Source organism: the organism of the source record quoted next, unplaced genomic scaffold (assembly GCF_019419815.1).
Source record: "Pyrus x bretschneideri cultivar Hongxiangsu unplaced genomic scaffold, Pyrus_bretschneideri_v1 Contig74, whole genome shotgun sequence".
Taxonomy (NCBI): domain Eukaryota; kingdom Viridiplantae; phylum Streptophyta; class Magnoliopsida; order Rosales; family Rosaceae; genus Pyrus; species Pyrus x bretschneideri.
The window spans coordinates 695,001-711,114 of NW_025999814.1; the positions used below are offsets into that span (position 1 = coordinate 695,001).

The 16,114-nt window shown below is 36.8% G+C and overlaps 2 protein-coding genes and 1 non-coding gene across 3 annotated transcripts; 1 reads left to right on the forward strand and 2 right to left on the reverse strand.

Moving 5' to 3' along the window:
- Positions 1-1,332: 1,332 nt before the first annotated feature.
- TRNAK-CUU lies at positions 1,333-1,405 on the reverse strand. Its single transcript has one exon. It is a non-coding gene; the product is annotated as a tRNA-Lys (tRNA).
- Positions 1,406-8,248: 6,843 nt separating this feature from the next.
- LOC103950416 lies at positions 8,249-10,323 on the reverse strand. The gene is made up of 4 exons (XM_009361619.3): positions 10,050-10,323; positions 9,271-9,340; positions 9,053-9,132; positions 8,249-8,962 (listed from the first exon to the last, which is right to left on the reverse strand). The coding sequence occupies exons 1-4, from the start codon at positions 10,239-10,241 to the stop codon at positions 8,873-8,875; spliced, it is 432 nt and encodes a 143-aa protein (XP_009359894.2). The 5' UTR covers positions 10,242-10,323; the 3' UTR covers positions 8,249-8,872.
- A 1,918-nt stretch (positions 10,324-12,241) lies between these two features.
- On the forward strand, positions 12,242-13,556 carry LOC103950417. The gene is given in 2 exon segments (XM_009361620.3): positions 12,242-12,928; positions 12,930-13,556. Coding segments are annotated over 2 exon segments (888 nt in total). The 5' UTR covers positions 12,242-12,288; the 3' UTR covers positions 13,178-13,556.
- Positions 13,557-16,114: the final 2,558 nt, after the last annotated feature.

A 16,114-nucleotide genomic window follows, 5' to 3' on the forward strand; every position in this document is an offset into this window, starting at 1 on the left:
GATGTTTGATTGTTTTGTGTATGATTTTCTCGTAGAAACTTTACTCTTTGTGAGTTAAAATCTTCATTGTCTATGCATGATAATTGTAGATTACTGGGAAGGCTCGGATACTGGACGAGATCATCACATACGTCCAGTTACTGAAGAATCAAGTCGAGGTAATGAATTACTATTTACTTCCACCTTTAATTCAAAAAGAAAGATCTAGGAGAAGCTTGTTTAACTCTCGGTAATTTGGATTAGATTAGTTAAAATATCGCTCAAATCACGAAGACAGTTTCGGTCTTGTGCTTTCTTAATTTGTTACTACTGATCAGTAAACACAAACCATTTTGTTGCTCAGTGCCTCACTGCGCAGCTTGCTCAATTTCCGTCTGCGATAGAGCCTAGCTCTATCCAGTTCTGGTCTCTGGCAGACGCTACACCGACTTCGGCCTCCATATTACTTACAGAGGGACAGAAAGCCAGCTTAATCCGTCAGGTAGTGACACTTCATTTGATCATGAAATGAAATTAGGTTCGTACAAACATTTTTATTCCTTTAAAAAAACATATAAATTGTTACACATCTCTGTTCCGATTCCCAGTGATCTGGAATGGATTCGATGAACATTTTCAGGATGGTGGAAGTTTTGTTACTTGGAGGATGCTGGATTAGTCAACTCCTACAACTTCTAAGCTTGTTAAAAGTTAGAATAAGGTGCTTCCACTGGGTTGGGTGTTCCTCGCACCACCACCTTCTTTTTGTTGTATGCCTTTGTTGGCAGTATTGCTCGTGGAAATCCACGAGCTTCTTTCAATTGGCTGCAGGATTTTTGTTATTTGTAGTTGTGCTAGGAGTGAAGCTTGAGATTGGATGTTGGTATCGATGAGGCGAGGCTTAATTAGGGGCAAAAATTTATGTGGATCGACATGCACGACTGCTGTTGGTGGTTCCAGCAGTGGTTATGGCGGAGGAAGCAGCGAAACTGGCTATTTTCAATTTTCTTTTGTTTCGGTCTCAACTTTTGGTTGGGCCACTGTTATTTGTTTGTGTTTTTGTTTTTTGGGCCTTTTTGTTGTAAATTTTGATCCTTTGTATTGTAAAGTTTGTTGTTGCAGCTAATGAATGTTACGTATGATAAAAAAAAAAAAATTATAATAATAATAAAAGTTAGAATAAGGTCCTCTATGAAATCAATTAAGCTGTTAAATAGGATTTGGATTCCTTTAAAGTTATAATAAAATCCAACAGCCCGATGATGGGTCAAAATGATCCTCTCCATTAGCCCAGGAGAGGATCCAAATCCTCTTAAATGAACCAAGGATTTAAAAAAGCTAAAATGTATTTGGCGCCCACCGTGGGGCTCGAACCCACGACCACAAGGTTAAGAGCCTTGCGCTCTACCAACTGAGCTAGACGGGCTTGTTGACGTTCTCAAGAACAAACCATTTATTAAGCACGCACATAAGTTACACATTAGAATTAAAGACTAGGTAAGAAGATACCACCACTTCCACAGATTTATCATAACCAAAAATCAGTAAAGAATACATAGTCTCATATTTACATCTGTCGTAAAGCAAAATGACGAGATAGATACACTTTCATGTTTTGAACAAATAATAAAAATTTAACTTATTGATTCATCATTCACATCAACTCTCTCTCGTCTCTTTGTTATGCAATTGCATGCATGAAAATTTTATTTGGGCAACGAGAAGTTGCTGAAGTCAAAATCCATATCATCCATTCCAACCTTCCAAGATTCATCGATTGGATAACCAAAGTCATAAGAGGATCCGTGATTATCACTTCCAAACAACGATGACAACGACGTCAATGTGGACGAATTATGATCTTCCAAATTAGGAAAAATCATCTCATTTGCAGCTTCCACGTTAGTGATAACGTTGTTGTTCGCATTTATTGTTTGATAATCTTCCATAGCGACATTGTTGTTCTCATGCACCGATGTTTGATGATGTTCTTCAACCAGAGCCACTGCCACATCAACATTGTTATTACTGCGCACAGTTGTTTGATGATCCTGTTCTGTTATTTGGACACCTAGATTATTGCTACTACTACTTTCATTCATAACACCCACGTTGACCGCGATGTTCTCTATTGTTTGATGATTATATTTTAACACTCGCGGTACAACAGACGATTCGACCTCAAAATCCTGCAAAGGATCATAAGGTAGTCGTGAGGGCAACCGGATGGGGTTATGCGTGGTTGGATGAGATAAGGGTCGCACAGCGTCTCTCATAGCTCGGAGAAGCTGCAAAATGTTAAACCAACAAGCAATTAATTCAATGAATTACGGAAATATGGTTGTACATATTGTAAGAATGTACTGGAATCACTCACGTAAGATCCAAGCTGATCATCTTTAAACAACATAACGGTATCCCCAGCGCTCAAGCCATGCGCCTGAATTAAGCTCCCTGAAAAAATTGATAATGATCAGAATTTCCTCAAAACTAATATAGTCATTATATATAACTACGATGATATTTCTCCATTTGTAAGTGGAAGGTTTTAAATTTGACTCATGTAGATAACAAGTGCAATACCGTACTATGACTTGTCCATTATGAGGCTTATCTGAAATTCCCCTCCCTAATAACATTGTATTAGAAAGAAAAAGGAAAAAAACACTGCCGATCGACCACTTTTAATGGAAGAAAATGCCTTCCATTAAATAACTTATGGGCCTCATATTAGTTGAACTCCATAATTCTTTAAGGTTCGTCTCTTGTTAAGGAAGGAAAATGATACATACACCATTTTTTCTTCCTACATGCATATTCATGGTTTTTTTTTTCTTTTTAGGAAAATTAACGAAAAGTCAAAAAAGAGTTTAGTTTTAATGAAAAATGACAAATAAAGATGTAGTGAATAGTACCAGGAAAAGGTAAAAATGTGGTTTTTCGTTAAAAGTGAACAATACCGGGAGTGTTTCGTTAAAAATCCCTTTTTTTTCTGTTTGATTTATTTGATAGCTAAAAATGAAGAGGGATGTGTGAAATGTTAAAAATGGTGCGTGAAAACTAACTAATCATGTTAAGGAAAAGGCGTAATCTAAGGATGTGATGATATGAATTGTGAAGTTGAGTTGGGGCTTAGGCTCACTTGTATGATCAAATATGTACATCCTGCTCCTTTCGTTGGGCCAAAACCTGCGAAAAGATTCGATAACATTTTAGAATTCAATTAAAGCAAAAAAGAAAAAAGGGGAAAAAAAAAAAGAACAGTAAGTAGGGAGAGTCTATAAAAATAAAAAATTAAGTAGGGAGAGTTGGCTTGAGATTAACCTGAACCTGACAGTCCACACTTGCATATAGTCCATGTCGTCCAAGTGTAGCCATAGTCCTGCTTCCTTTGATTCGAGGACAGGGAAATGGCATTCGGCCTCTCGCTGATACAATTCAAGTACATCGCTATGCTATCAAAAGTGAAATAGTTCTGATCATATGTACAGCACATTATTTTGTTATAATTACCTTTGGTATTACGATGCGACCAATTGCTCTGACGTCGCTATTCTGTAATTTTTTGTGGAACAAAAACCTCATCTGCTGTGGATTGAATAGCTGAAAATAGTTTTTTGTGGAACAAAAACCAATAAGTAATCACTTTTGAATGTAGAGAAGTAAGTAATAAGCAAAATTCTACTGCAATTCATTTAAATGTGTGTGCATATAAGTCTATACAATGCTTTAGTTTTAAACACATAAATTGGCAAATGTTGCTCAATCCAAATCTAAAACTTTCTTTGGGAGGGTATTATTTGATTACCGTGGACTTCGGTATTATATATAATATATGGCATATGTTTTTTTTGTAAATTAAGACAAAGGAATGGCAATAATCGAAACCTAGAAGTCCTCACAATATGTGTTCTTTAATTTGTTAGGGTAGTGTCTCTTATCCCTTGCACCCTAGTTAAATCTTCTTCTCAATTAAATTAGAGTAGCGACTTCAGACGAAAGTCAAAACAAATAAGACATATAATAATTATAATCCACTCCTTAATTATCTTGAAAATATAGGGCAAAAATAGTTTTGGCATCAAGTGTGTTGTCTTCAAAATAAGGAGTGGATTATAATCATTATATATCTTATTTTTGTTTGATGTCAAAACTACTTTTTCCCTATATTGATTGACCCGTGACAAAATAGTTTTGCAAATACTGAAAACAAAGTTTGAATATTATTTTTAGAGTGTTTGTAAAGAGTAATGCTAAAGAGATTAAATTTTTTAAACCAAATTTACAAAACAAATGATGTCACATCCCGGCCTGGGGCGGATCACTTCCCGGGCCCGCTCCACCACCGTAGCACGATATTGTCCGCTTTGGGTTTACCATTCCCTCACGGTTTTGTTTCTGGAAACTCACGAGCAACTTCCCAGTGGGTCACCCATCATGGGATTGCTCTAGCCCCCTTCTCGCTTAACTTCGGAGTTCCTACGGAACCCGAAGCCAGTGAGCTCCCAAAAGGCCTCGTGTTAGGTAGCGGTTTTGTTTCTGGGAACTCACGAGCAACTTCTCAGTGGGTCACCCATCATGGGATTGCTCTAGCCCCCTTCTCGCTTAACTTCGGAGTTCCTACGGAACCCGAAGCCAGTGAGCTCCCAAAAGGCCTCGTGCTAGGTAGAGATGGGAATATACATATAAGGATCACTCCCCTGGGCAATGTGGGATGTCACAAATGATGTGGTTGTAGATGATTGAATTATTAATTTTCAATTAATGTGTGTGTTTCTTATTGGTGACATATTATTTGGTTTGCAAATTAGATTGAATTTTTTTTTTCTCCCTAGCATTATCCGTTTGTAAATTGTTTTGTGCCATGCGTCATCAATTATATGATATATATATATATATATATATATATATATATAAGGTAAGTTAAGTAATATTGTTGATTTTAGACCGATTTGGCTTATATATTGTTCTTAAAGTGTTTACAAATTGTTTACTGTCACGTTCAATTATATGATAGGTAAGTTAGGTCATATCATCGAATTTCAACTTATCATATAATTGACACGTGACACAAAACAATTTGCAACACTATATATGGAAACAATATATATATATATATATATAGCCAATTGGTCCAAAATCAACAATATTACCTCATTTAACTTATACATCATAATAATATTGATCATATGCGGCACAAAACTGTTACAAGCACTCTGAAAACAACAAACCCGCCAAATTGATCTAAAGTCAACGCTATTACTAAACTTGACCCTTTTATAAAATTGACACGCGACACAAATTTTTTTTGTAAACATTTGAATTTACTCCATTTTTTTTAAATCGACGCTATTAAACCTAACTTATCATATTATATAATTGACACGCGGCACAAATTTTTTTGTATACATTTGAATACGCGCCAATTTTTTTGTAAAATTAATGTTATTATACCTAACTTACCGTATTATATAACTGACACGCGGCATAAAACTATTTATAAACATTTGAAAACAATTTACGCGCAAAATTACTTTGAAAGCAACGCTATTACCTAAATTTAAGTATGTATATGTCGTGCTTTTGTAAACTCAAATGTTTGTGAAAGTATTACAAATTTATATTGTATATCAATTAAGAAATTTTCTTATTCAACAATACAGGAGTTTATGTGTGAGATTTGCAATAACTTGTGATGCTAATAATAAAAAGTGGTATACATATATGTTGCTTAGTTCTTAATGAAACTTAAACCAAACAGTGGAATTTATAACATCCAAACGTATGAAAAGTATGAAATTTGCGTTTTGCATCGTTCTTGGGCTGTGAGGAACAGTGGTTAGATTTTTGGACGTTCTAGGGTGTTAGAGTTTGATGTGCAGTCTGAGTCTTTTCCATGTCAACAATCAGGAATATGAAAAGGAATCTCCTATAATTTAATTTCAGAAAATAAATGAAACTCAGCAATTCGCATATGAGAAAATTAAGTTTAAGAGGTTAGGGAATTTATATCGAATTATACAAGTTTATATCAGTCGTGCGAAATATTAAGTTAAAAAATCATTTCTGTGAGAGAAAACCCATAGATCAATATGTATATGAAAAAGTTACAAGGTCATCACAAGGCAAGGATCTAATTAGCTTACACGGGGATGTGGAGTCGGAGGGGGATCAAGCAAGACAGGGGGTTGGCGGGCAGCTGGTTCGTGAACCAGCGGCTCATCCCTAGGGTTCCGTTGGTACGAGTTCCGGCTACGTATAGGCTCGCCACTTCTACTGCTTCCGGCCAGATTATCTTCGGCCGCCGCTGCTGCAACATTGTTCTTCTCGTAAACACCGGCCATTAGTATGAACTATAGTAAGTTAATTAGTAACGCTCCCTACACTAAACTGCTTTCTCCCTCTTAAACTCTCACTCACTCTCCCTCTCTCCCTACCCCCCGCCCTCTCTCTGAGCTGTATGGTCATATGAAGGCAAGGCCTGGGCGTTTTAAAGAGAGGGAGGAAGGTCTTAGACTCTTAGCTGGAATTGTCAGTTTCTGAGAATGCGAGGATTAGTATAAGCCTAGGGGTCTCGCTAAGTGACGCCCGTCAACCACACCAACTATTTGAGTGACACCATTTACTCAGATAAAGTCGGGGACTTTTCGTCACCACTCCCATTTCCCTTTAATACTCTCTCTTAATAAGATTATAATGTGTTAAGTAACGTTTGTTGATATGGTTCATGGAATCCAGCTCTCTGAGCTAGCAAGCAGCCGTTTGCATTTAATTATTTAGTTTCTTCTTTTTTGTTTGTTTTGTTATTAGGGTTTTGTTTCATCCTTTTATACATACATATACATACATACATACATACATATATATATATATATATATAAATTAAGTTTGATGAAGTTCCTGGGATATAATCAAAAGGGTAGTTCTAGATGATGGTATGGAGAAAGGAGATAGAGTTGAGGATAGGGTTTTGTTGGAGGGATGAGGAAATTGTTTTGACAGATGGGCGGAAAAAGTTGGGAAGAAATTAAAGTGGGGAACAGGTGTTGTTCGAGTTCTCATTAGGAGGACACGATATCAATGCAATGGTGCAAACCAGGGAAGGTAGTTTCCCGTGCGAAACGTGATTTCCCGTCTTGGCACTCGTCGTCTTCTGTCGAACGAGGGAAGAAGACGACCCCTTTTTTCTTTTTATTTATTTAAGTTATTTATTAAATTTTTTTACGGATCCATCTACAGCACCTTAATAAAAACTAAAGTATCGGTATCATTTAATTTGAATGATAAAATATAATGTAACAACATTTAACTACAATATACTAGTTTAACAGTATAATCCAACTTCCACTGTAAAGGCCAACCTTGGTATAGTAAAACCAACGTCATTTGGAGTAATTAAATGTAACATTAAGAGTTTCCTTGTTATCTAGATTATTGATGGGTTTTGTTTTGGTTTTGGTTTTTTTTTTTTCTTTTGTTCTCTTGTTTAAAATATTTTCATTAATCAATTTATTGTTCGCTCCTCTCCTGCCAAAAGTTTCCTCATTCTCAGTTTCAGTTTTGAGTTTGTGGGTTGTATATAGATGAAACTAATTGATGAAATTTCAATTTTCGCAGTTTGGGCTACTTAAATTAAACATCTTATTTTTATTTGGGTTATTGAAATGAAGAAAATGAACATTAATCAAATGAAAAGATCACAAAAATTTCCTAAATAAAGATTCACTCGCGCAGATCACAGCCCAATCCCAAAATACAATCTGCACTCATCAGACATATTCTCAAACACAGTCCAAGACGGCCAGACCCATTCCTCCAAGGAGGAAGATTCTCTCATTTCCTAATCTCTTTTTCCTTCCCTTCTCTCTTATTTGAACAGTCACGATTAAGCCACGTCAACATCTTATATTAATTTTTTTTATAGAGATAGTAAGACAAAAAACAATGTGTAAGAGAGGTGTGGAGAAGGATATGAGAATAGGAGGGACATAATCCTACTCGTTCCGCCAAACCACCTTCTGGGTTGTTTTCTTTCAATTACAAGGTTGTCGTTTTCAATTTCATTTATGGATTAATTAGTTGTTACTGTGTCAACCAAAAGCAAACAAGGATTGTTAGCCATCAACTTACAATTTACTCTATCTTCGTGTGGGGCCAAGGGTTAAGAAATTAAATATGTTGGGCCCAAACGTTTGGTGTAGTTTCTCTATTTATATTTAAACCTAATACATTTTACTTACTGCTTTAAAAATATATATATACATTTTACTTACAAGTAAAGAAGAATATTATTAAATTTAAAAAAAATACACTTATTGACTTATATTACATCAAGTCTCTCATCTATTTGTTACGTAGTTGTATGCATGAAAATTTCATTTGGGCAACAAGAAGTTGATGAAGTCAAAATCCATATGATCCATCCCAACCTCCCAAGTGTCATCGATCGGATAGGCAAACTCATAAGAGGATCCATAGTTATCACTTCCAGACAACAGTAACAATGACTCCAATGTAAACGAATTATGATCATCTAAACTAGGAAAAATCATCTCATTTGCAACATTATCACTAACGTAGTTGTTAGCATTTATTGTTTGATGATTTTGCATGTGTTTGATGACCTTGCATAACTTCGGCCATACCAACATTGCTGTTCTCATTCACCGTTGTTTGAAGATCTTCTTCAACTGGAGCCACTGCCACATCAACGTAATTGTTCTGGTACACAGTTATTTGATGATCCTCTTTAGCTTGGACACCTTCTAGGTTATCAGTACTATGACTTTCATCCATAACGCTGATGTCGACCGCGATGTTCTCTATTGTTTGATAATTATATTATAAAACTTGCGGTACAACAAACGATTCAACCCCAAAATCTTGCAAAGGATCATATGGTAATCCATGGAGGCAACCGGACGGGGTTGTGCGTTGTTGGATGAGTTAAAAGTCGCATAGCATCCCTTCTAGCTCGGAGAAGCTGCAAAAATGTTAAACCAACAAACAATTAATTCAATGAATTGTCATGATGTGGTTGCACATGTTATAAGAATGTACTTGAATCACTCACGTCGTAGGATCCAAGCTGATCATCTTTAAACAACATAACTGTATCCCCAGCGCTTAATCCATGCTCCTCAATTAAGCTCCCTGAAAAAATTAATAATAATTAGAATATCCTCAAAACTGGTGGTGAATATTATACGATGACATTTTAGAATTTAAATATAAAAAAAAACACAAAAAAGAGAGACGAAAAATTAGGTAGGAAGTGGGCTTGATATTAACCTGAATCTGGGAGTCCAAAGTTGCAATAGTTCATGTCGTCGAATTGTAAGTGGAGCCATACTCCTCCATCCTGTCATGAAATTCAAAACAACAAAATTAATATATGTATTGTCTCATAATACACAGATTATATTATTCTAGCACATTAACCATTAATGCTAAGATAGCCAAACATTTTTAATTTAGGTTTTTCTTTAAGAAAAGAATAAGTAAAAAGAAAAGAAACATAAGAGTGTAAGATGAGAAAAACCTTTTGCATGGATATGTATATGGCTGGCCAATTCTACTGGAGCTATAACATAAATAAATAAATATATAAATAATTCTTTTTTTTTAAAGTGGGATAAAATTATGGAATTAACTTAATTAATAGTTAATAAACCAGTAATATTAAACCTAGAAAAGGCATAAATAACATGCCAACAAAAAAAAAAACTCCAAACAAGTAAAATGATAATTTTGGAAAGCAATATAAGCATTTCGATTTAAAAAATAAAAAATAAAATAACGACATGTTAAACAAATTGAAAACAATAACGGCATCATAACTCCTTAATTAAAGTTTGGAAAGGGATGGATAACAATTTCACCCCTTAGTATAAATATATCGTTATTTGAAAAAAAAAAAAACTAAAAAGACATTAATTAACGTTTAGTAAAAAGCTTTCTGAAAGTGGACGAAGGAATTTTAATATCTCAGAGAAAAAACATTTTTTGAGAAACCCCCATAAATTATATATATTATGAAAAAACTACAAGATCATCATAAGATAGCTTACCCGACGTGGAGTCGGAGGAGGATCAGTCGAGACAAGCGTTTCGCAAGAAGCTAGTTGTTGAACCAGTTGGTGATCCTCAAGGTTCAGTTGGTACAGCTTTAGCCTACGCATATGCCCGCCATTTCTACTTCTTTTGATCATATTAGCTTCAGCACCAGCTGCAACTTTGTTCTTCTTGGAAACATCGACCATAATTCTTAATTAATTTTCAAATAATAATCTGAACTAGTAACGCTCCCCATACAAACATCTGTTTTCTCTGTCGAAAACTCTCACTTTCTTTCTATGAGTTGTGTGATCATATGAAGGGCAAAACTTGCATTTAAAAAGAGGGAGGAAGGTCTTAGCTGGAATTGTAAGTTTCTGAGAAAGCGAAAATTAGTGTACGTCAAGGGATCTCATTGATCGACACCAAACTACCACACCAACTATTTGAGGGACACGATTTACTCAGCAAAGTAACGTTAGTTGATGTATATTTTGGCTAGGTTCATTGAACCTAGCTGTTTGAACTAGCAAAGTAAAGATGACAATTTTTCCTATGGGTTCAGGTCTTCGTGCGGCTTCATTCATAATGAGTTTAGTGTAAATAATATTGCTTGTAAAAGAAAATTAAAAAAAAAAAAGAAAAAGAAAAGATGAGGACGGGTTTGGGAAATTTTTGAGTAACGTAAATGGGGTGGGGGCGGGGATAGTATGAGAACCTTTGACCCAAACCCACCCCATCGGCACTTCGAACCATTGCCAACCTTAGCAAAGCTACAATATGTATTCAATATTCTTGTTTTTTTGTTGTTGTTGTTAAGGTTTTGTTCATTATTTCATATACATACATGTTATAGTAAAACAAGATTCATTTAAAGAAGGATTCATATGTATTGAGCTCTCAAAGGCTAACCAGTTAGGGACAACTTAGGATCTTTGTTTTTTTTTTAAAGATATTGAGTATGGTATGCTGCAAGAACTAATAAATTGTAAAATAAAATAGTCGAGTGTTTGATTAAAGAATATTTTTTAAAATGATGTGAGTATCAATAACAACGTAAAAGCTTTTGGTAAACTTTAATGTAAGAATGCTATAGTTGTGTTTAATGATAAAAAAAAAGAAAAAAAAGGCTTGGTAGTGGGGTAGTGGTGACAACAACCGTGGCAGCGATGAGTGTTGAAGTGGTAGGTGGTAACTATCACTTTTGTTCCCCTTTAGAGAAAATATGTCTGTAAAATGATAAACAATGTCATTTTTACAAACAGAGGAATGTATAGGAATTGAAAATATTCATTAACAACTTAACTATATTTTTAATGAAAGAAACTTCCAAAACTAATCTACTTGATAATTTTAAAATAACCCTAACATTTTATTTTTACTAAATATTTTTTATTGCTTAACTTTAGTAAAGTAGCTTTTCAGTGGAAAATAAATAGCAATACCAAATTGGCGTGTCATCTAATGCGACATTTGATTTTTACATGTTACGTTAATAAATAAATTTATTTAATTAAGTATTGGTTGTATGCATCACTTGCCTCATTAGATGATATACGGATATTGATTAGCTCTTGAACGCTCTTATATACATATAATTAAATGAAATGATGTGATGAGTATCCTAATATATTCTAGATGATGGTATGGAGAAATGGAGAGAGTTGAAGATAGGGTTTGGTTGGAGCCTTTGGAGGGATGAAAAAATCGTTTTGACAAATGGGAGGAAAGAGTTGGAAGAAATTAAAGTGGAAAACAGGTGTTGTTCCAGTTCTCATTTACAAGGACACGATAATATGGTGACCATATCAATGGGGTAAACCAGGGAAGGTCTTCCAAATTCCAGAAAATCCGTTGGAAACGTAAAGCTTCATGCACTCTCCGCAAGGACCCAACCGTCTTGGACGCTCCCTCTTTTGAAATTATAATTACCAACGTGCCATTTTCCCGCTTATTCCCAACAATCATTAAAGCCTAGTCCGGTGGACTCAGCCCAAAAGTACGAGTCCAAAAGGTGTCTCAACGGTCCAGACGGAGACATGTGAGTCCAATTAGGCAGATGAGCGGCCCAGGCCCAAGTATTTTGAAAAATCCCTTTACTCGACTCCGCCGTTAGATTATCAACAATAATTGGGAAAGATTGTGGAGACAACTCCTGATCCAACGGTGGATATTGCCGCACGGATGCTATCTAGAACTAGCGGATCCCTTATCCTGCGCGCACTCTCTGTAACCTTTTCACTCTTCACTCTCATGGCAGCTGAGCTACAGCCACTGGAAGCTCCAATCACCGCCGGCCCGACAATTCTAACCACCACAACGACAGAACCGATAAATACAGCAACAACCTTAACTGCCACAACGGCAATAGCAACCACAACGGCCATACACACCGCGGAGAACCACGGCCCTCAATTGGGCCCCAAACGGCAGCGGCGCCCCAGCGTACGATTAGGCGAAATCGGCGATCAGCCCGCCGCCACTGCCTCATTTGAATCACATATGCGACGAGCCAGGCCCAGCTGGAGGCTCCCCAAGGACTCCAAATCGGTGAAGGCCCGGTCAATCACCAACCTCGTCAATGGCAACGAGTCCAACGAAACGACGCCGCACGATGAGAGGAACCAAAACGGAGACGGAGGGTTCGAGTTCGGGGGCCCGAGATTCAAGGCGAAGCGAGCCACGGGGACCAAGAGGGTCCGATCGAAGTGGGCTTCCAATTCGAAGCTCGACGACGGCGGCGACAGCAGAGAGGATGGAGGAGAGTGGTTCAGCGTGGACCCCGATCAGGATAGTCCGGTGAGGGACAGGCAGCCCGCTGAACTCGGGGGACGACACGGGGCAGGATATGTGGGATGGGCAGAGGAGGATGGCGGGAAACTGGGCTAGGGCGTCGGAGAGTAGGGAGAACGACGCTGTTGAGGCGGATAACATGCCGGAGTCGAATTGGAGTGGAGTGAGGTCGTGGCTGATAGAATTGGGGCTGAGCCGGTACACGCCGGTGTTCGAGATACATGAGGTGGACGACGAGGTGCTGCCGATGCTGACATTGGAGGATCTTAAGGATATGGGAATCAACGCCGTTGGTTCGCGGCGGAAAATGTATGCCGCCATTCAGAAGCTCCGCAAGGGGTTCTCGTGAGTCTGCCTTTCCTTATAATTTTTTTTTTTTTTTGGTTTGGTTTAGTAGAACAGTGTACTCTTTTTGTTCTTACAATAACATAATCACAACGATGATAATCATAGTTTGTGTTGTAACATCAGCTATTTGTTCATCTTTTTTGTACTTTAATTGTTGTTTTCCCCCAATGCAATGGTAAGGCTGCGCACGCTAGAAGTTCTTTCCCCGACCCTCGCAAAGCGGAGACCCTTGTTGACTTGGTGTCACCCTTTTTAATTGTAGTTTTCCCATCAATGCAATGGAATTTTCTTTAGTTTTTGAGCTAAGAGTTTCGACTTGTAGTTTGTTGATGTAACACTACCATATTTTGATCTGAATAAAGTTTATGTTGAATAAGTAATTTGGAACCGGTGTTCGTTTTATCCTTCCTTTGTGATGCCCTTTGCCTCTTGCATTTATTGTATTTATACGTCGCCCTGTTTTCTACTTGTGAGTACGAACTATTAGTTGTATGTTTGTAGGTTTCTAGCAGCATGTTGCAATTAAAGTAGCGTGGCAGTTATGTTGTTGTCGGTTGAAAAGATACATAGCTCGGATGTTAGGAAAGCTTTGTTCTCCATAGGATCGTTATATTGGTATTCTTCTTTTATGTCAGGAAAGCTTTGTTCTCCATAGTACCGTCTGTAAACTTGTAACCAATAGTGTTGGCTTGAATGCTTAGTGTGATGCTATACTTCATACAAAATAGTTTGGGGGATGGGAGGAGGGGAGTTTCTTCTAGCAAATAGTATTAAATAGGAATCATTTGGAAGGGGTTATAGGAAATGAATAGTGATGGTTCACTTGTTTCTAAGCATTGAAAGGGGTTATTTATCATTGTTAAGAAGGATGCTGCGGTGGATTTGATCCGAAAACTCAAAGTAATGCTGTGTGGTATTGCTTGTCTGGCAAGAACTGAATCTAGTACCTAAACCCGACCCCTGTGCAGAGCATAACAACTGGTTGTGAATTTGTTTTTTCTTGTGTTTGAGGACAGGGTCTAGGAACAAGAGCAAAATAATCATAGTTTCATGAGCTACGCTAATGTATACAAAAATTCTTCGATAGATAGTTGGGTGGTCATGCAGTCTACAGAACTTGCATGTTCCTTGGCTACGTGATGATGTAGAAGTTGTTTCTATGCAGAAGTTGTTTCTTTTAAATGATTGTGGAGCTGGTGAAATTTGAGTGTTTGAGAAGCAGTGATGTTGTTAACCTACAGAGAGTGCGCTTGCGGGAAAATACTGGGCGTACTGTATTCTGCCTTGTCAGTTATTCTTGTACTAGTTCTACAGGATTCTGCCTTAAATCTTTTCCCAGTCTCTAATATTTTGCTGGAACGTTTCATAAAATTTTGACCTTTTTAAAGTTCATTGTGTTATGATATTATCTGGATGCTTGAATTTCTTGTAGTTCGGCCTTGTTAATCTTGTCACCTGGTTTTCCTTTAGCATTTCGTAAGTAGCGTAGCCATACTCCCAGTTTTCGTTGGTTCAGTGTCGGTCTACATCTCTTATGATTCTCACGCTGAAAGCTAGCCGATGAACGTTCTTTCTGATTAGGATTGGGCGGAGGAGGAAAATTGGATGCACTCATCTGGGCTGTGTGCTTGGAGGCCACGGCCATTTCTTAGAAAGTCATCGTTGGTCATCGTCAGCTTCCTTATTACAAGCAGAAAACTGAGCTGGTACAGTCTGGTGGCTCCTGCCTGTTTGAAAGTTTTGCAGAAAATATGTAATTTGCAGATTTACAAGAAAATGGTACCACTTGATACTCTGAATTAATTAATCTAAAAAATATAATAAAAGAGAATTGGAGACAATTTCATTTGTGTTGTGGGCTTGTCTTGGATCTTGAAGCCCAACAAAACAATCCAAGTTGAAGTCCAAGTGCATTTCGTTGAGCAAGGCACAAGGCCATACTCAAACTGGGTCTGTTAAAGTTTGGACTTAACCGCAAGTGGCCATTACCACAGTGGTTGAAATGAGTTGAGCTCTTGCATGATGGTAATTCGAATTTTGTCAGTGGCTAATCTAACATCTAATCTAACAAAATCTATCATATGCAAAAAAAAAAAAAAAAAAAAAAAAAGTTAGGACATAACATTTAGCCACACAAAACACAAGGCATTTTACCATTTACTTGCAATAATTTCATTCTAATAAGAGTTGTATCAACAAATTACGAACTTTGATTGGTGATATATCACATATTACTTGATTTCCCAGAACATCGAGATGATATCATAAATCTAAGGACTACCGTATTTATTTGGTTTGATTATCAACAAAGGACAAACCAAAATTCTAACAAGTAGAAGATGCATATTCGTCGAGAGAATAATGAACAAGCGAAAAAGTTCAAGGTTATAACCATTCTATATTTGGTTTTTAGTAGTTTTCATTTTTTTATATGGACAGAGTGAAAGTATAAATAGGAGAAATGATGAATAGAGAAAGATAAAGGGAAGTGGCGGGAGAAGTGAAGAAAATTATATGGATACAAATAATTGAGATTGAAATAACTTAAAATTAAATTCTCGATGCATCATTAGTCCGATCCTTTGTAGGAACTACCCGTAATAACGAACTTGCAAAATGAATGATGAATTTATCATTTAGATTTGTTACTTAATTGAGTTAAGTGGATTTACATGCGCATAAAAAAATTGTGGACATAAACAATTAAGTCCTATATTAAAATAAAATGAGGATGATGTGTCATGAATGGTCGGGATAGCTTAGCTGGTAGAGTAGAGGACTGAAGTAATTTCATTACCCTCACGAGCAAGATCATGTCCCTCGTTACGAGCTTGTACACAAAATAAAAATTAAACAAACGGAGAAAAGCCGGTTGGAAAATCATTAATGAAGACTTCTTCTACATGATATATTTTTTTTTTCATAGAAATGTATTCAC

Excerpts from the sequence above, each read along its gene's own strand:
- LOC103950416 (XM_009361619.3), bottom strand. The coding sequence starts at position 10,241 with ATGGTCGATGTTTCCAAGAAGAACAAAGTTGCAGCTGGTGCTGAAGCT. Across the intron at positions 9,133-9,270 it reads CTTTGGACTCCCAGATTCAG|GGAGCTTAATTGAGGAGCAT; the intron begins GTTAATATCAAG and ends TAATTTTTTCAG. Across the intron at positions 8,963-9,052 it reads ATCAGCTTGGATCCTACGAC|CTTCTCCGAGCTAGAAGGGA; the intron begins GTGAGTGATTCA and ends ACATTTTTGCAG.